Raw genomic sequence first — 22,172 nt, 5'->3', positions numbered from 1 at the left:
GAAAGGCGGTTAATTCGCCAAAATTCACCCATTTAGAGTTCAGAAATCGGTTAAAAAAATATATGGTCTTTTTTCTGCAACATCAAGGTATATATTGACGCTTACATAGGTCTGGTGATAATGTTCCCCTTTAAGCATAATATATAATAATAATGCAAGTAACTCTTGTTAAACGCGATAAAACTTTTATTTCTCATTACTGGAGTGTTTTTTAACCATTGTGATTGGAAGGTGAAGAACTTAACGATCCTCAATAAGTAAACATAATACAAATAAAAATGACTCTCAATTCGGCATAGTAAAGTTTGAAACCGAAATATTCATAATATTAATTTGCCATTGCAATCATAACTTTCTTTTTTACTTTGCAATAATACTCACTAGCAAGTAGCGAGGAGCTAGTACTAGCGAGTAGGGACTAGCATGTAGCAAGGAGTGACGAGCTAGTTAGAAACTAGCTGGCAGCAAGTAGTCACTAGCAAATAGCGAGGAGCAACTAGCGAGTAGCGGGTAGCGACTAGTGATTAGCAACTAACGAGTAGCGAATAGCTACTAGTGATTAGCAACTAGTGAATAGCGACAAGCAACGAGCAACTAGCAAATAGCGAGGAGCAACTAGCGAGTAGTGGGTAGCGACTAGTGATTAGCAACTAGCAAGTAGCGAATAGCTACGAGCGATTAGCAACTAATGAATAGCGACAAGCAACAAGCAACTAGCGAGTAGCGATTAGCAACTAATGAGTAGCAAATAGCAACTAGCCACTAGCAAGTAGCGAGGAGCAACTAGCGAGTAGGGAATAGCAAGGTTTGAAACCAAAATATTCACAATATTGCAACGTTTGGCTTTGCGATCACATCTTTGTGTTTTACTTTGCAATGCTACTCACTAGCGGGTAGCGAATAGCAACGAGCAACTAGCGAGTAGCGATGAGCAACTAATGAGTAGCAAATAGCGACTAGCCACTAGCAAGTAGCAGAGTGAGTCGATAACGTCCGCCAAGGCGTTTGAGTACCGTAAGAACGGCAGACATTTACCCATGAAAATATGGAGACGCTGCTGATGGTGTGTTTGACCAACTTCATAAAACTACTGCGGTTGTTTGTATTACATTGTGTTGTATTGTTTTTCATACAAGACTTACCATCTAAAAGTGTGTTTTTCTTTTTCAAAAGGCATGTTATGTGTTCAAATGGTGTCGTATTAAATACCGTAAATGTTTGGTTTTGACTAGAGACGTCCGATAATATCAGGCTGCCGATTTTATCAGCCGATAAATGCTTTAAAATGTAATATCGGAAATTATCGGTATCGGTTTCAAAATATTCAAACGTTGCTGTACGGAGTGGTACACGGACGTAGGGAGAAGTACAGAGCGCCAATAAACCTTAAAGGCACTTCCTTTGCGTGGCGGCCCAATTACATAACATCTACAACTTTTCACACACACAAGTGAATGCAAGGCATACTTGGTCAACAGCCATACAGGTCACACTGAGGGTGGCCGTATAAACAACTTTAACACTGTTACAAATAAGCGCCACACTGTGAACCCACACCAAACAAGAATGACAAACACTTTTCAGGAGAACACCCGCACCGTAACACAACATAAACACAACAGAACAAATACCCAGAACCCCTTGCAGCACTAACTCTTCCTTTTCCATAACTATTCCAGTTGTTCTCTTATTTTGGACAACCTTGTTTTTGATTGATTGATTGAAACTTGTATTAGTAGATTGCACAGTGAAGTACATATTCCGTACAATTGACCACTAAATGGTAACACCCGAATAAGTTTCTCAACTTCTTTAAGTCAGGGTCCACGTTAATCAATTCATGGTAAAGTTACATTGTTTAATGTATCGGTTTCAAAAAGTAAAATTCATGACTTTTTAAAACACCGCTGTGTACACGGATGTAGGGAGAAACACAGAGCTCCTTTGCGTGCCGGCCCAGTCACATAATATCTACGGCTTTTCACGCACACAAGTGAATGCAATGCATACTTGATCAACAGCCATACAGGTCACACTGAGGGTGGCCGTATAAACAACTTTAACACTGTTACAAATATGCACCAAACAAGAATGACAAACACATTTCGGGAGAACATCCGCACCGTAACACAACATAAAGACAACAGAACAAATACCCAGAACCCCTTGCAGCACTAACTCTTCCGGGACGCTACAATATACACCCCCGCTACACCCGCTATCCCCTCCCCCACCTCAACCCCGCACCCCCCTACCCCGCCCACCTCAACTTCCTCATGCATGTCCCAAATTCCAAACTGCTGTTTTGAGGCATGTTAAAAAAAAATAATGCACTTTGTGACTTCAATAATAAATATGGCAGTGCCATGTTGGCATTTTTTTTCCATAACTTGAGTTGATTTATTTTGGGAAAACCTTGATACATTGTTTAATACATCCAGCGGGGCATCACAACAAAATTAAGCATAATAATGTGTTAATTCCACGACTGTATATATCGGTAATTAAGAGTTGGACAATATCGGAATATTGGATATCGACAAAAAAGCCATTATCGGACATCTCTAGTTTTGACAGTTAAGTCTCTTTCAGGCACAATCCTAAACCTTAATACCATTTTAGTCCAAAGTCCACCATGAAACCCATTCTTCCTCAAACTGACCGAGTCTGCATGTGTTTAATTTTCTCGTGGACAAGTAACCTCCAGTCCGGATTAAACGGGCCTGCTGCAGGCGCCCCGGGGGGGGAGCTAGCAGCGTTCCGGAACGCTCTGGCGTGCATCACCATCGCTATCAGCAGTCAGAAGACGGTCGCCGGCGGTTTCTAGGCTTTAGAGCGAAAAACTCCACCAAGTGTGTGGCCTTCTCTGACAATTAGGGATAGAAGGAGAGGTCTGGGGTTGGTCCACTATTTGTTCTGCGGATGCTTTAGTTCGGGAAACACTGCGGTTGTCGTGGATACTTCCAGTAATGACAGGAACTGAGTGTGAGTCGTGACCGCCCACTCGGCGGTCTTGTGTTTGGCAAAGAAACAGAAAGTTTCCAGTGAAGAATGCCGGACTCAACTAATTTTACTGTGCATTAGCACTTTAAGACAATTGCATGATTACACTTTAGAGACAACTCTGTTACCTTAAAGGGGAACTGCACTTTTATTCATGCATTCTAAATCGTAAATAACCATTAGCAAAAGTCAGCTAACAATGAAGCCAATGAAAGTCGCTCTCTTCCACCTATAAAGCACTCTAAGAAGCATCCAAAAACCTCCATCAGCGTTTTATATACACGCTGTAAGTATATGGGAACATAGCAACATTTATAATAACATGTGATAATTACGTATTTTGCTCATTTTAAGCATACAGCGGCATTCTAAATGATAAAAAGAAGCTAGCAAAAGTCAGCAAACAAAGAAGATGATGGGATTTGCTCTATTCCGCCTATAAAGCGCTCAAAAAACATTAAGGTTTTATATACACGCTGTAAGTACATATTTAACATAGTAACATTTATAATAACATGTAGTTTTTACATATTTTGCTCATTTTAAGCATACGGCAACGTATCAATTTCACAGACGCATCACAACGTTCGCTGTTTCCTTCAACAACAACAACACTATTGATCATTTGAGCCAACAACAAATACTTTGGGACAAATGATGATCCAGAAACTTAGATTTTTGAGGCTGAATATAAAGAGGATGAGCAACAGGTTTTAACAGCTGCGTGATAAGCAGATCCAGCAAGTAGCAGTATTGCTAAGAACTAAACAACAAATGGAAAGCAATCACAATCACGGGGCGGTATAGCTCGGTTGGTAGAGTGGCCGTGCCATCAACCTGAGGGTTGCAGGTTCGATCCCTGCTTCCGCCATCCTAGTTACTGCCGTTCTGTCCTTGGGCAAGACACTTTACCCACCTGCTCCCAGTGCCACCCACACTGGTTTGAATGTAACTTAGATACTGGGTTTCACTATGTAAAGCGCTTTGAGTCACTAGAGAAAAGCGTTATATAAATATAATTCACTTCACTTCACTCACTGTACAATGTCTGCTCTCACAGGGATGCCGACTGATGGGATGTTTATATCTTCCAGTATAATTAAAAATGTAATCCTCAAAAAAAAAGGGGGGCGCAAACGAGGGCTAAGAGCTAAACAACAAATGGAAAACAATCACTTACTGTACAATGTCTGCACTAACTGGGATGCTGACTAATGGGATTTTTATATCTTCCAGTTTAAATTAAAAATGTATCATAATCCTCAAAAAAAGGTTTTTTTTTGAGGATTATGACAATTAAGAGCTCAACAACAAATGGAAGCTTGTCCTTTTTAATTTTGTCAAAATAATAAAAGGGAAAATGACACAATATGTTACTGCATATGTCAGCAGATTAATTAGGAGCCTTTGTTTGTTTAATTACTACTAAAAGACAAGTTGTCTAGTACAAACCCCGTTTCCATGAGTTGGGAAATTGTGTTAGATGTAAATATAAACGGAATACAATGATTTGCAAATCCTTTTCAACCCATATTCAATTGAATGCACTACAAAGACAAGATATTTGATGTTCAAACTCATAAACTTTTTTTTTTTTTGCAAATATATAATTAACTTAGAATTTCATGGCTGCAACACGTGCCAAAGTAGTTGGGAAAGGGCATGTTCACCACTGTGTTACATGGCCTTTCCTTTTAACAACACTCAGTAAACGTTTGGGAACTGAGGAGACACATTTTTTAAGCTTCTCAGGTGGAATTATTTCCCATTCTTGCTTGATGTACAGCTTAAGTTGTTCAACAGTCCGGGGGTCTCCGTTGTGCTATTTTAGGCTTCATAATGCGCCACACATTTTCAATGGGAGACAGGTCTGGACTACAGGCAGGCCAGTCTAGTACCCGCACTCTTTTACTATGAAGCCACGTTGATGTAACACATGGCTTGGCATTGTCTTGCTGAAATAAGCAGGGGCGTCCATGGTAACGTTGCTTGGATGGCAACATATGTTGCTCCAAAACCTGTATGTACCTTCAGCATTAATGGTGCCTTCACAGATGTGTAAGTTACCCATGTGTTGGGCACTAATACACCCTCATACCATCACAGATGCTGGCTTTTACACTTTGCGCCTATAACAATCCGGATGGTTCTTTTCCTCTTTGGTCCGTAGGACACGACGTTTCCAAAAACAATTTGAAATGTGGACTCGTCAGACCACAGAACACTTTTCCACTTTGTGTCAGTACATCTTAGATGAGCTCAGGCCCAGCGAAGCTGACGGCGTTTCTGGGTGTTGTTGATAAACGGTTTTTGCCTTGCATAGGAGAGTTTTAACTTGCACTTACAGATGTAGCGACCAACTGTAGTTACTGACAGTGGGTTTCTGAAGTGTTCCTGAGCCCATGTGGTGATATCCTTTACACACTGATGTCGCTTGTTGATGCAGTACAGCCTGAGGGATCGAAGGTCACGGGCTTAGCTGCTTACGTGCAGTGATTTCTCCAGATTCTCTGAACCCTTTGATGATATTACGGACCGTAGATGGTGAAATCCCGAAATTCCTTGCAATAGCTGGTTGAGAAAGGTGTTTCTTAAACTGTTCAACAATTTGCTCACGCATTTGTTGACAAAGTGGTGACCCTCGCCCCATCCTTGTTTGTGAATGACTGAGCATTTCATGGAATCTACTTTTATACCCAATCATGACACCCACCTGTTCCCAATTTGCCTGTTCACCTGTGGGATGTTCCAAATAAGTGTTTGATGAGCATTCCTCAACTTTATCAGTATTTATTGCCACCTTTCCCAACTTCTTTGTCACGTGTTGCTGGCATCAAATTCTAAAGTTAATGATTATTTGCAACAACAAAACAATGTTTTATCAGTTTGAACATCAAATATGTTGTCTTTGTAGCATATTCAACTGAATATGGGTTGCAAATGATTTGCAAATCATTGTATTCCGTTTATATTTACATCTAACACAATTTCCCAACTCATATGGAAACGGGGTTTGTATGTTCACTATTTTATTTAAGGACAAACTTGCAATAAGAAACATATGTTTAATGTACCATAAGATTTTTTGTTAGAATAAAGCCAATAATGCCATTTTTTGTGGTCCCCTTTATTTAGAAAAGTATCGAAAAGTATGGAAATACATTTTGGTACCGGTACCAAAATATTGGTATCAGGACAACCCTAGTATATGCAATCACATGTTCTAAAGCAGTGTTTTTCAACCTTTTTTGAACCAAGGCACATTTTTTCTGTTGAAAAAATGCGGAGGCACACCACCAGCAGAAATCAATAAAAAACAAAACTCCGTTAACAGTAAAAAGTTGTCGGAATTGTTGGGTGTGACTTTAAACCATAACCAAGCATGCATCAATATAGCTCTTGTCTCAAAGTAGGTGTACTGTCACCACCTGTCACATCACGCTGACTTATTTTGAGTTTATTGCTGTTTTCTTGTGTGTAGTGTTTTAGTTCTTGTCTTGCGCTTCTATTTTGGTGGCTTTTTCTCTTTTTTTGGTATTTTCCTGTAGCAGTTTCATGTTTTCCTTTGAGCGATATTTCCCGCAGCTACTTTGTTTTAGCAATCAAGAATATTTCAGTTGTTTTTATCCTTCTTTGTGGGGACATTGTTGATTGTCACGTCATGTTCGGATGTACATTGTCTTTGCTCCACAGTAAGTCTTTGCTGTCGTCCAGCATTCTGTTTTTGTTTAATTTGTAAGCCAGTTTAGTTTTAGTTTCGTTCTGCATAGCCTTCCCTAAGCTTCAATGCCTTTTCTTAGGGGCACTCACCTTTTGTTTATTTTTGGTTTAAGCATTAGACACCTTTTTACCTGCACACTGCCTCCCGCTGTTTCCGACATCTACACAGCAATTTGCTATCGGCTGCCACCTACTGATAGGGAAGAGTATAACGTGGTAAGTCTGTCGATCTCCAGACAGCACAGAAACTCAACAACAACACATCATTTGCAGACTATAATTACTGGTTTGCAAAAAATATTTTTCACCAAAATAGGTGAAACTAGATAATCTCACACAGCACACCAGACTGTATCTCACGGCACACTAGTGTGCCGCGGCACAGTGGTTGAAAAACACTGTTCTAAAGCATTTGACCACAGGTGAGTCAGTGTCTCCTGTGTGCTCTTTTTACATAACAAGGAGATCTAATCACGCCGGATCGGTTTCCGCCGCTCCTTTGTGTCACGATATCAAAACTCCCTTTTTGTCTCAGATCTCCGTGGAACACCATCGGCGGCACGTCCCCCCGGTGGCTGCGGCGCGCAACAACCCTGGGTTATGATGCAACTGATGACGCACTGAGATGTATCAGGAGGCGACACAATGCATTGTGGGAGCAGCATCAGCAACAAAGGATCAAGTGTGACAGGCCGCCAGCGCTCACATCTGCTCAAACAAACAAAAGCCTCACAGGCCTTTTTTTTTTTTTTTCTTATTCCGGAACAACGTGATGCAATTAGCTCTCGCCATCGCCATTGTTGGAGTGGAGTACGTCAACGCACTTTCTCCACACATAAGGTGAAGGACTTTGGGACAAGAAGGATGGAAAGAAAAAGAAGCTATGAATTGAAACCAAAAGGGAGCAGCGGATAATGAGTATGTTCGGACGTAACCTGGAAGAGTCCCGGCCCGAGATCCAGTGAAATCAAGTTCCGCATTGCGTTTAACATTCCAGCATAACAACGCTCACACCCAGGAAAGAGCTGCACCAGAACTCGCGTCCATATTTTGGCCGCTGATGATGTTTTTGATTAAGGTTTTAACACCAAAGTCCTTTCGAAGGATGCAAACTTTCGCCTCAGTACAGAAAAATGTGCGTGTTGGTGACGTTCGAACACAGGGGTGTCCAAACTTTTTACATACATAAAGAATGCCTGAGCCATTTTGATATGTTTCATTTCCAAAATCAACATAGATTTTCATTCATCTCTAGTAGAGATGTCCGATAATGGCTTTTTTGCCGATATCCCGATATTGCCCAACTCTTAATTACCGATTCCAACCGATACCAATATATACAGTCGTGGAATTAACACATTATTATGCCTAATTTTGTTGTGATGCCCCGCTGGATGCATTAAACAATGTAACAAGGTTTTCCAAAATAAATCAACTCAAGTTAGGGAAAAAAATGCCAACATGGCACTGCCATATTTATTATTGAAGTCACAAAGTGCATTATTTTTTTTTAATATGCCTCAAAACAGCAGCTTGGAATTTGGGACATGCTCTCCCTGAGAGAGCCTGAGGAGGTTGAGGTGGAGGGGGGTGTATATTGTAGCGTCCCGGAAGAGTTAGTGCTGCAAGGGGTTCTGGGTATTTGTTCTGCTGTGTTTATGTTGTGTTACGGTGCGGATGTTCTCCCAAAATGTGTTTGTCATTCTTGTTTGGTGTGGGTTCACAGTGTGGCGCATATTTGTAACAGTGTTAAAGTTGTTTATACGGTCACCCTCAGTGTGACCTGTATGACTGTTGACCAAGTATGAATTGCATTCACTTGTGTGTGTGAAAAGCCGAAGATATTATGTGATTGGGCCGGCACGCAAAGGTAGTGCCTTTAAGGTTTATTGGTGCTCTGTACTTCTCCCTAAGTCATCAATTTTACTTTTTGAAACCGATACCGATCATTTTGAAACCGATATCGATAATTTCCGATATTACATTTTAAAGCAGTTATCGGCCGATAATATCGGCAGTCCGAAATTATCGGACATCCCTAATCTTTAGGGCTCTCCTCAAGTTTGGTGCCGGGAACCCACAAGGGTCACAGTCATAAGACTTTTCAACACTCATAATCTCTAGATCAGGGGTATCAAATTGGTTTTAATTGAGGGCCACATTGCAGTTATGGCTCCTCTCAGAGGGCCGCATGTTACAGTGAATATATAAGAATTATACAATGTAATCACCTCATTATGTTATTGCACAATCCCCTATGGATCTCCTTTTTTTTTTTTTTACATACAAATTGATGGACAACATCATAAGTGAGGGGGACAAGCATACAAAAATATTGGGAAAATACATTAATAATACAGAGGCGTCTCAACTTTTTCCAACAAGGGCCGCATAGTAAAAAGTCAAAGTATGTGGGAAGCATTTTGATATATTTTGATTTTGTAAAATAAGCTTAGTGTCAGCTTTGTGTTATAGGTGACAATGTGTAGTATTAATTATTACACAGGTAAATACAGACAGTAAAAAAAAAATAAAAAAAAGTGCAAAAGCTGACATTTTGATACTAATAACTAATAATGTACTTTCACTAAAAACACAAAGCTGACCCAAAAATGTTTCTTTAAATAAAGTATAATTAATGCCTTTTTGGTGTTTTTTTCTTTTTACGAAATAAAAAAATCTAAATGGCCCCTACATACTTTGACTTTTCAGTATGCAACCCTTACTCGAAGACGTTTGGACACACCTGAGTTGTATTCGATGTTAAGAGTTTTTTGCATTACATAACATATTTTTGCTTTTATTTTTTGTTTACAATTTCACTATTATTGTTTTATCCAAAAACATGCCTTTGGACAATGTTTAATAACATTGGTTTGGATTAATTTTTTCTTTTTTTTTGAGCAAAAAAATAGCCACAATTTACGGGATCCTTCGTTTATTTATTTATTTTTATTTTACTTGCTGGGGAAAAAAACGAAAAAAAAAACATTTGATGTATTTTTGACAAGTCCTGACTGAAAATAAATAAATGTTAAAAAAATTAATTCAAAGTTTAAAAAACATGCAATTGTATGCATCGCATGCAACTTTTCTGTCAAAATTGAAAGAACGAATGCATTAAGTAAGAAAAGATGAAGTGCTTTCATAGTGCACTTTACTTCCAGGCATTTGCGGGCCACAAAAAACAATGTGGTGGGCCAGAACTGGCCCCTGGGCCTTGAGTTTGATACCTGTGCTCTCGATCAACTTCAGATCTATCTGTCCATATAAAATGTGCTTTTTTTTTTTGTTATGTTTTGCACTTTTTGTGAAAGAAAGCCCTGTTTTTTAATGGCAAACACACAAAAAGTCTAAGTGGAATATTTGATTTGAGCCTAAATATGTGCAATAATTTAATAACATTGGTTTTGATTCATTATTATTTTTTGAGCAAAAAAAAAAAACTACAAAAATTTACGGGATCCTTCATTTATTTATTTATTTTTATTTTACTTGCTGGGGTTAAAAAAAATAAAAACATTTGATGTATTTTTGACAACTCCTATCTAAAAATAAACAAATGTTTAAAAAAAATATATATATATATCTTATTGATCCAAAAGGGCCCCCAACTCATAAAACTGTTGAAAAAAAAGCATACATCTTTTTTTAATTTTTTCACTTTCAACGCTTAAATCTCTAGATCAAGGGTAAATAAATAAAAAAATATTATAAAATGTTTTATATTTAAAAAAATTGAGGAGAATTACTATTGCAACAACACATCATCAGTAGGGTAAAACTAACCTGACGGTCTAATCCCAGCTCACATTCCCCGTTAGTGGGTGAACGTCCAGGTGGACGCCTGCTCTAAAGTAACTTCTTAACTATCTATCCATCCGTCTTTTTCCGCTTATCCGAGGTCGGGTCGCGGGGGCAGCAGCCTAAGCAGAGAAGCCCAGGTACCGGGAATCGGTTGCGTATTGGTTCAAATGTGAGCAGCACCCATCCCTAGTGAGGGTTGCACGATATAGACGATATAAGACATGAGAAATATAAATTCAGCCGACAATCGAGCTTTTAATACCATGGTGTGTTGACAACGCATTCTATTTCTGTCCTGCAAATTTGATGTAGCAACGTAGCATTTACGCTAGCGGCTAATGTGTCGGCAATCCTCGCCTCAATGGCGGCAAACCAACTCGTTTTGTACAGGTATCATCATCACTGGAAAACGAGGCCTATCTAAACATGCTACACTACACACTGTAGGAAGATATGCTAACCGCTAACGGAAAAGAACTCTTAAATGTAAACAAAGGTGAGTGGATTGACACAAATATGAACGATAACGATACAGAGTATGGTGTCAGTTTATTGTCAATACTACAGTGGTTTGATCGGTATCTTTTGATTATCAAAAAAGTTTTGTGTCGTTTTTATTGTTGTAAATAAGTCAGGATGGCTTTGAAGCAGGGGTGTCCAAACTACGGCAGTCTGCGGACGACGTTGAGTAATTCAGGTCACTGACCTTTAATTATGCTCTGCATGGATGTATGCGCAGCATTTGCGAACAATGCCAATGCAAACAACCTTCCCTAGTCATGGTGCAAAACAATTTTTTTTAAATGTCAACAGGCATGGTCACACATAATAGTACCTGCTCACTGACATTATGCAAAGCGTCATAGCACCATAAAAAAAAATATATAGTTACTTTATATGCTTTCGGTCCCCGACAAAATTTTTCCAGCCCAAAGCGGGCCCCCGAGTCAAAAAGCCTGGACACGCCTGCTTTAAAGGCATAAACCAAATGATTTAAATCAAAAATCGCTTTTAAAAAAAATGTTTTTTAAAATTGTGTATATATATGTACATATATATATATATATATATATATATATATACACACACCTGCAGTCTGCAGGTGTACCTAATGTTGTGGACCTGCAGTCATTCACAACTCCTCCAACATGAACATTATTGTTTTTGCACTTTTTGTCTTCTTATGAAATAACTTTTTTAAATAGATTCAATCTTGCACGTGGAAAGTTTAAGTGTGGGATTTAGTTGATACAACAATTCTACGGCGGGGGTGCAGGAGGCGGGGCTACTGGAGCCTCAGCCAGTGCGTCTTTTGCAGCCGTTTTATAATCGCTCAGCACAAGAAATACGTTACACACATACACTGTACATTATATACCTCAGCTAACTAAACTATGGAAATGTATAATATAATTCATATAGCAATACAGTCTCACTGCACAGCAGGCCAGCAGTTAGCCGAGTCCGGAATCCATGTTGAGGCACAACTGAGTGACGTGCCTCAACTGGCTGCTGTTCACCGCACCGTCTCTTCTCAGTATTTGAACGGCAAATGTGAAAATTCAGCGATTTTGAATAAAAATAATCTAAAACTGGTGAAGTTAAATGGAAAATAACTTTATAGTATAATCACTGGATACATATAACAATTTAATTTATTTTATTTTTTTTAAATCTTTTTTTCTTTCCATGATGGCCTCTAGTGACTGCACGTCACTGATATATATATATATATATATATATATATATATATATATATATATATATATATATATATATATATATATATTAATTATATTACTTTAAATAATTCATATGTATATATATTAATTATTTTAAGTAATATAGAAATGTATCACAACTTTCTATCTATTTTATGGGGGAATGTACTTAATCATAGAACTGGCACCCAATGTTATTAAAAGTATGGATTTTGAATCGGGAATCAAGTTTGAATCGGATCGTTACCTCCCAGAACCGAATCGAATCGTGTGATGCCCAAAGATTCACAGCCCTAATAAACAGTTAATAAAAATGTTTTTTTACAAAATAATACAACCGGAAATTACGCAAGTAGGATAAAAGCTACAAACACACACTGTATCAAGGCTCCAATACACTACTGTGGCACCGCTGTTTTATATCAAATGTAAAACCCCACAATATTGGCCTTTTAAAAATGTCTTCCGGTTAGTAAAGTCAGGGGCGCCTGTTGTGGATAACAGAACAGGCGAGGATGACACGTGACTTCGCTCACATCAAAAGCCGCCGAATATCGGCACACGCAGCAACCTTGTTACTATTAGATGACTTTTATGCAACTTTGTTACGCAAACTGTGTTTGTAATTGGAGCAATGTGTCAGGATTATAAAAAAATCAAGGGACAGCTGTCGTCGTCGCCGGCCTTCCGTGCGAGCGAGACAATGCAGCGGCACGCCGTGTTTGCGTCGGGGGTGAGCGACAAAACACCCTAGTAAATTTCAGCCTTGATTTGGAAAGGTTGGCACACGAGGTGGAGGAGCAGCAACCTCATCTGTCATTCATAAGGAGATAGTAAACACAAACGCTCACTGGCGCCCTCTATGGCCTGTGGTCAAACTGCTTCGGAAACCATGCTCGCTTACATGGAATACAAATATCTTCATCATGAACAATTCATTAATGACTTGTGGACACTTAGTTGTTACGCTTTGTTTGAAATCGGCCATGTTTTTCGACAAATCTTGCTCAGATTTTACACACATGTGCTTGTCAGTCCCCTGAAAGTTTATATAAACATACATACAGTATATATACATATATACATACATATACATATATACATATATACATACATACAGATATATACATATTAGAGATGCGCGGATAGGCAAATATTTCATCCGCAACCGCATCAGAAAGTCGTCAACCATCCGCAATCCACCCGATCTAACATTTGATCAGAACTGCATCCGCCCGGTATATCTAATATAGACGATGCAAGGCATTAGTGAGGCACCTGCCAACTACTCCGGTTTTCCCGTAATTCGTACGGTTTTCATCAACCTATTCCGGGTTACGGGTGCAGTGATAAAAAATACGTTTTTTCTTTAATTTAAAAAAAAAAGGGTGAAAACTACGCGAATTGCACCTTGTGCAGACAAGATTTTTCGATCGGACACGGAGGAATTAGCGATGTAAAAGACCACTTTGGGACAAAAAAACACAAGTCTAATGCCGTTGCTAGCGATACAAGTGGAAAACTTTCAACGTTTTTCGTCGCCCAAACAGATTCTTTGGATGTGATAAATGCCGAAGTTTTATTTACGGAGGCAATAATTGAGCATGGACTTCCAATCGCACTGGCTGATCACATGGGACAGTTACATGTTTGTAATGCAACCTTTAAAAATCATTACGCGGTGATCGCGGTCCCAAAAATAAACTTTTCTTGCATGATAATGTCCAGAAAAATTCGCTTTATATTACTATAGAGTCCTTTTAACGAATGAGTTTGATGGTTTATCACAAACCTTAAATGAAAGAAGTCCTTTCTTCTCCTGCACCTGCATGCACTTTGGCCTTGCTTCCTGTGTGGTGCGCAATCCTGTCGGCTGTATTTCACAGCACGACATACTGTTAAAAGTGTTTATACTATTTATGCTTTCAAGTCCAAGTTGAAGAAATCTTGTTAAATGTTGACAGCATAACTACCAAAATACAGAAGTATGTCCTTAATATTTTTGCAGTGCTATTTCTGTTGAAAAGTTAAAATGATTACATTAGAGATGTGATGTGCCACTTTTCAAAGTGTCTGATGGCTTAAATTAATTTTCATTAATTTTTCATATTTTGAATTCTTTTGAAAGGCTTACAAAAAAACTACATTTGAATTGTAATTCCATGCTATTGACAGGACTATTAATTTTAATGAAGTTAGCTTACCATGTTTACAGTATGATAATTGTGATAGAAATGTGAATTTCGGGGGGTGGTGGGCAGGTAAGCTGCTTACCTGCTGCGCGTGACGCCGGCCGCGGCGAAGGCGGACGAGGCGGGGTGTCGGTGCGGTGGGCGCGGTAGTGACCCTGGACATGCGTCGGGCCCTTCTCGCGGATCGCCTCAGCTACGGCTCCCGGTGGGGCCCTCTCGGGGGAAGGGGTCTCGGTCCCGGACACCGGCGAGGCGTCCCTTCTCCGCTCCGTAAAAGTGTCCATCTCTTTTCTTTTTTTTTCTTCTGTTGTGGCATATGCAGCAGGTGCCTGCTCGTTTTTCGTATGTGGGTAACAACATTTAACTATGTGTATATATTTCCGAATTGGTTTAACTGCCACCCGCAAAAAAAAAAAAAAAAAAAAAAAAAAAAAAAAAAAAAATCTAATTGATCCGCCCGACCCGACCCGCACGCGGATAAAATCTTATTTTTTTAAATTTCATCCGCCCGATCCGCGGATAATCCGCGGACTCCGCGGTTGTGCCCGCAAACCGCGCATCTCTAATACATATATACACATACACATATATACATATACACATACACACATACATATATACACATATACATACATATATATACATACATACATATAGACATATATACATATATACATACATATATACAGATATACACAAATATACATATATACACATACACATATATACATATACACATATACACATACATATATATATACACATATACATACATACATATAGACACATATACATACATACATATAGACATATATACATACATATATATACATATATACATACATATATACATACATATATACATATACACATATACATATATACATACATATATATATACATACATATATACATACATACATACATACATATATATGTATGTGTGTTTATGTGTGTGGTGTGTGCATGAGTACATATTATTATAATATGATAATGATATAATGAAAACATAATAATAATAATAATAATTGTTATAATTGGCCACTAAGAGTATGTGAAAGTTCAACTCCTTTCTTGTTTACTTTTGTGACGACCTCAAAGTTTTTAATCAATCAGAAATATTGAGCAGCTAAAATGCGCCAAACATGGATAGGTGTGGAGTGTGATGTACGGTTTCTACGTGTCATGAGACTGTTTTCTATTTTTTCCCATAAACCTTTGTAATGGATTTAGATGGCTGTAATTTGGATTTTTTTAATGCTGATTGGACGTTTTTCATAATATCCACAAAGTTCAATGAGCAGGTTGTGTTATGTGTGACCATGTTTGTTTAATTTTTGCGTTGCTTGAATTATTTTTTTCTGCACCATGACTAGGGAAGGTTGTTTGTACTGTTCAAACTGTGTGCAATGTTACAGTGGCCCAAAATAATAAATATGCTTGTTAAGTAAAATAATACTTGGGCTAACTACGCTAATGTAATTTAATGTTGGTCGTTACAATGGTACTGGAGGCAAGTTTTTTCTTAGGTGGTACTATAGTGGTTAGAGAACCACTATCGTATCGGCTAAAAAGCTCCACTATCGGTGTCGTATCAAAGGGGGGAACGTTGTATCAGGACACTCCTGCTGTCTAACTTATAGGGGTCAGAATTTGGGCAGTGCCAAAGTCCAAATGCGTTCATGTTGTTTAACCAATCTTGCTCAAATTTGACACTCATGTGCTTGTCGGTCCCCTGATGGTGTATACCAAATTTTGTGGTGATTCGGCTCACAGGCAATGAGCTGCGTGAGAAATTTCAAGCCAACAGAAATGCCGCAAATAGTCCCTGGGACGCGTTTTGGACACCATTGTCTTGCACAAACAAATACATGACTTGTGAAATTTGAAAAGGATAGTCGTGGTTTATGAGGATCAGCAACAAGGCGGGATTTGAAGGAGGCACTAAAAAGCTAAACCCTAACAAGTGTAGTCCTAAAAACTGAAAACATGGGATTACCTTTCTGTAGATGAATAATGTCGGGGAAGTTGGCGAGCAGGCCTTGGTAAAGCGACAGCGTGTCCAGCATGTGGAAGAGGTCGAACTTCGGCTGCTCGGCGAACAGCTCCCCGATGTTCTCGTATGTGCGCCCCGTGTGGGAGATGGCGTTGTTGAGGGCCTCGGAGCTGTGCGGCGGGTCCAGCGTGAAGGACTGGCTGATGGACTGGAAGGCGTTGCCGAGCCGCTGGAACTCTTTCCTGAAGCCGCCCAGGTGCTTGCGGACCAGCTCCGAGGTGACGTGAGTTAGCTGCATGACGCTGTCGTCCATCTTCTTGGTGAAGGCCTTGAAGGTGTCCACCCGCTCCTCCACGTCCTGCAGGTCCTGGTGCTCGTTGGGGATCTGCAGGGTGAGCATGAAGTGCGCTCCCACCATCTCGTCCTTCTCCGCCCGCCTCTTTCCCAGCTTCCATTGCTTGTCGTCGGCGCACATGAGGAAGTGCTCGAAGCCTTCGTACTGGGAGAGGACCGGGTGGCTGGTCATGTGGTTCATCCACAGGATCAGCCGCCTCTTGCGCTTCTCGATAAAGTCCTCCTCGAATCGCCCCGTGGCTTGCTTCTCCGGCAGATGAGGCACGGAGATGACGGTGAACTTGTGCAGCAGGCGGTTGTAGAGCCAGTCAAAGTGCTTGTAGCGCCGGTACACGGGGTGTCCGGTGTGGCTCGGCGTCACTCGGTAAGAAATGTACGTCTTGATGCCCTTAAACTTGGTCTGCTTCGTGGGGTCTTCGATGGAGCAGGTGAAAGGCTGAGGGCTGTCCTTCCAGCAGGGTCCAGGGGGCGCCATCTCGATGGTGTAGGCCTCTGCGATCTTGGCCATCATGGGCACGTCCCCGAGCACGAAGGCCTCCACGCCGGAGCGCACAAAGCTGGAGAAGCGGTTCAAGTTGCGGCCGACCATGCTGCCCTTCCTGGCGCTGGAGATGCTGTCTTGCCTCTCCATGGGCGGCTTGGCGCGGTAGTGCACGTTGGGGTTGTTGGACAGCGGGCTCTGGTTGGGGTGGCCATTGGCGCCGGGGCCCCGGGGGTGATCGGCATCGTCCACCACCGTGGAACGGTCGTCCCAGTCGTCCCAGTCGTCGTCGTCATCGTCGTAGAAACTCTGCTGGGCGGCGTTGGGGGTGGACGGCAGGTAGTAGGAGTCGTTCCCCAAGGAACCCGCCGGGCTGATGGAACAATCCGTCACGTTGGAGTTGGAGCGCGTGCGGATGATTTCCACGTACGACGCCGGGAAGAGACCCCGCTCCCCTCGGCTGTTCTCGCCCTGGAACCAACCGTCCACCGAGTTCTCGTCGAAGATGACCAGTTCCTCGTTCTCCTGGATGCTGATCTCCTCTTTGTTTTCACTTTGGAACGTGTAGAGGGCTTTGGCTTTGGCTTTGGCCGACATCTCGACTCCCCCGGTTCAGACGAAACAACAAAAACAAATATATCCTAGCAGCTGTGTCGGAAACATCTAGAAGTTCATATTTCAACTCATCTCACGTTACATGGATCAGGTGTGCAGCTGCATCATCAGTCTGGAAGAGTTCAATGCTTCAGGTTGGACTTGGGGGTGTGCTCAAAACACATCTAAAGAGACTCCTAGCCCATTGATGCAAAAAAAAATGCATGCAGTAAATAAACACTAGATTTCAATCCGTTACAAGCCAGTTTTAAAACCGGTTTTACAGATGTAGGAGGGGTTTGGGATAAACCTGTGCAGCCAATCCTCACACTTTGGTCACATTACAGATCCTGGAAATTGTCCTGGGTGCGAATAATTCCAAGTGTTGGTGGTATCCGTCTGCATGGTGAGAATGCAGCTCCTTCCTTCCTTCAGAGTTCAGACTACCCAAACTTCCTCACAAAGCAGGTTTCCTGTGCATCTTCGCTCGGTGCTTTTCAAAACACGTGCACCGCTAACCAAAAAAAAACAAAAAACAACCGTCTCCCGCTCCGCACCATGCCGTTAGGCGAGCCGGTATTGTTTGTGCAGCCTTCCTCCTCCGAGCCTCGACACAAAGTAACTATTTCCATGACGTTGGGCTGAGACAATTGTAGGCAAGATCGCCTGCTCTCTGCAGACTCTCGTTGGCTCAACGCTGCCCCCTAGCAGGACACACCGAGTCATTGCAGGGACAATGAGCTTTGCAAGGAAAGTTTTTTTTTTAAAGGTAAAAGACACCTTTTTAGTCATCTTAAATACTTCTTAAGTTTTTTTTTTTTTGTTTGTTTGTTTTTTAAATTTATTGCTATTATTACAGTTTTTTGCATTACATTACATATTTTTGCTTTTTTTTTGTTTACAATTTTACTATTATTGTTTTATCCAACAATATGCCTTTTATACAAGATGTTTTTGCATGTTCAGATTGTTCTCAAGTTTTCTTTCTTTCTTTCTTTCTTTAGTTTATTTCGAACATGAACACACTTACATCATAATACATCACACAATTTCATATCATTTCATTTTACATCATGCCCGAAAAGGAGTAGGAAAAAAAAACATACAATTGCATGCATCGCATGCAATTTTTCTATCTAAATTGAAAGAACGAATACATTTAGAAAGAAAAGATGAAGTGCTTTAATAGTGCAATTTACCTCCAGGTTTTGGCGGGCCACATAAAACAACGTGGTGGGCCAGAACTGGCCCCTGGGCCTTGAGTTTGACACATGTGCTCTAGATCAACGATCAAAGATCAAAGTGTCCATATAAAATTAGCATTTATTTTATTTTATTTTTTTATGTTTTATGCACGTTTTGTAAAAGAAAGCCCTATATGATTTGAGCCTGAATAGGTACAATAATCTAATAACATTGGTTTTGATGATTAATTATTATTTTTTTAGCAAACAAAAATGTACGGGATCCTTCATTTATTTATCTATTTTTAGTTTACTTGCTGGGGTAAAAAAAAACAAAAAAAACATTTGATGTATTTTGGACAACTCCTGTCTGAAAATAAATACATAAATGTCTAAAAAAAAATCTTAGGGATCCAAAAGGGCCCCTCCAACTCATAAAACTGTTGAAAATTATTTTTTTTTAAATTTTGACCCCTGGGCCTTGAGATTGACACCTGTGCTCTAGATCAACTTCAAATCTATCTGTCCATATAAAATTAGCATTTATTTTATTTAATTTGTTTATGTTTTATGCACGTTTTGTAAAAGAACGCCCTATATGATTTGAGCCTAAATAGGTACAATAATCTAATAACATTGGTTTTGATGATTAATTATTATTTTTTGAGCAAAAGAAAAATGTACGGGATCCTTCATTTATTTATCTATTTTTAGTTTACTTGCTGGGGTAAGAAAACAAAAAAACATTTGATATATTTGGACAACTCCTGTCTGAAAATAAATAAATAAATGTCTAAAAAAAATAAAAAAAATCTTAGGGATCTAAAAGGGCCCCTCCAACTCATAAAGCTGTTGAAAATTTATATTTTTTTAATTTTGGCCCCTGGGCCTTGAGTGTGACACCTGTGCTCTTTATCAACTTCAGATCTATCTGTCCATATAAAATTAGCATTTTTTTATTTTTTTTTATGTTTTATGCACTTTTTGGGAAAGAAAGCCCTGTCTTTTAATGGCAAACACACAAAATATTGAAAAAAAGGCATACATCTTTTATTAATTTTTTTGCTCTTCTTAGGTTTTTTATTTTTATTCTGTTATTTTCTATTTTAATTATGTATATTATTACTACTGTTATTCTCTCAATAGTATGTTTTTATTCATTTATTAATGTATTATTTATTTAGTATTTTTTACATATAATTAAGAGTATGTTTTGTACTATTTTTAGATGGCGTTAATTAGTTATTCTCCTGTGTGGACGCCTCAAAGGTGGCGTTTTTCTTCAATCGTCAGTGCGGTGTGCAATGTTTTTTTATTGTCAACAGTGTTTTTTTCTCTTCTTTCTTTTTTTTTTTTTTTTTTTGTCATGCAGTTTGTGTTGCCAGATGCCTGAAAAGTGCTAAATAAATAAAGATTAGTTGAATTATAATTTTTTTTTGCATTTTTATTGTAATGTTTTGAGACATTGGTGACATTTAATTGTTGTTATTATTTACCTGGTATTGTTTTTACATATGTTCTTGATTTTTTTAATCCTTGTTTTATTTCTTACCCATGTATGTACTAGCTAATTATTTTAATGCGTGTTTTTCACTTCAATTGTTTCTTTTTTAAATTGTACTCCTGTTAAGCATGCTGTTTTTAAAAATAGCTATTAATACATACATACAAAAAAGTGCAGAGAGTATTAATAAATCGAGTGTCGGGATGAACAAGCTTCATGGAGCCCTGGCTAAATGACAGTTCGGTCTCCCTGGATGGATTCCCGCTCATCCGCGTGCACTGGACGTTGGCCGAGAGCTAGTGGGCAGCCTAGGATGGAGTCTGCGCTCTTGGCCAATGCGGTGTACCGTAAGTGTTCCTTAAAATTGTGTTTTTTTGTTTTGTTATGTTTTGTTGTTTGTCTATGCATGGTGCAAACAATTTATTAACTTATTAAATTATTAACTCTTTATTTTATGTAGCCCTTTTTTTTTTTGCTGCAGCTGTTACATATACTGTAATATTGTACATGGTAATTGGGATTTGTTATATATTGTATATATTATATAATAATATAATTTAATATAATATATCAGTATATATTATATACTGTATATATAATATGTAAATATTACATATATGTTATATTGCTACCATGGTAAAAAATTTTGTCTACTTTATACCTTTTGTTTTCGCCCTCTTTTTGTGCCATTGTGTGCATTATCCTTTCTATCCTTTGTAACTGAGCTACTGTGTGGAACAATTTCCCTTGTGGATCATTAAAGTTTGTCTAAGTCTAAGTATGTGCGCAATATGTATTATTTATTGCTAATTTTTGGGGTTTTCGTTGTGTTCCACTTTTGAAGCTGTATGTAGAAACGGCGCCGCTGCAGCTGGTTGCATCAGCTTTGTGCTCTTTTAAAGTCTTGTATGCCCTTTCTGCTCTTTAATGTTCCCCTCTTGTTTTCATGTGACGTTTATCTTACTTTTGTGGACCTTTTGTATCTGTACGGCAACAACATATTTCTCCCATTGCGGGGTAAATAAAGTACAAACCCCGTTTCCATATGAGTTGGGAAATTGTGTTAGATGTAAATATAAACGGAATACAATGATATGCAAATCATTTTCAACCCATATTCAGTTGAATATGCTACAAAGACAACATATTTGATGTTCAAACTGATAAACATTTTTTTTTGCAAATAATCATTAACTTTAGAATTTGATGCCAGCAACACGTGACAAAGAAGTTGGGAAAGGTGGCAATAAATACTGATAAAGTTGAAGAATGTTCATCAAACACTTATTTGGAACATCCCACAGGTGTGCAGGCTAATTGGGAACAGGTGGGTGCCATGATTGGGTATAAAAACAGCTTCCCAAAAAATGCTCAGTCTTTCACAAGAAAGGATGGGGCGAGGTACACCCCTTTGTCCACAACTGCGTGAGCAAATAAACAAACAGTTTAAGAACAACGTTTCTCAAAGTGCAATTGCAAGAAATTTCGAGATTTCAACATCTACGGTCCATAATATCATCAAAAGGTTCAGAGAATCTGGAGAAATCACTCCACGTAAGCGGCATGGCCGGAAACCAACATTGAATGACCGTGACCTTCAATCCCTCAGACGGCAC

At 39.3% G+C, this 22,172-nt stretch overlaps 1 protein-coding gene across 1 annotated transcript in view; it reads right to left on the bottom strand.

The window, feature by feature from the left end:
- The window catches only part of snx33 (sorting nexin 33), a 48,846-nt gene that overhangs the window by 25,347 nt on the left and 1,327 nt on the right, over positions 1-22,172 (bottom strand). The window contains exon 2 of the mRNA XM_061924905.2: positions 16,443-18,572. Coding sequence (XP_061780889.1) covers positions 16,443-17,871 — 1,429 coding nt within the window. The 5' untranslated portion in view covers positions 17,872-18,572. The remainder of the gene's footprint in view (positions 1-16,442; positions 18,573-22,172) is intronic.

This window comes from Nerophis lumbriciformis, linkage group LG29 (assembly GCF_033978685.3).
Source record: "Nerophis lumbriciformis linkage group LG29, RoL_Nlum_v2.1, whole genome shotgun sequence".
NCBI lineage: Eukaryota > Metazoa > Chordata > Actinopteri > Syngnathiformes > Syngnathidae > Nerophis > Nerophis lumbriciformis.
This window is presented reverse-complemented; position numbering and strand designations above follow the sequence as displayed.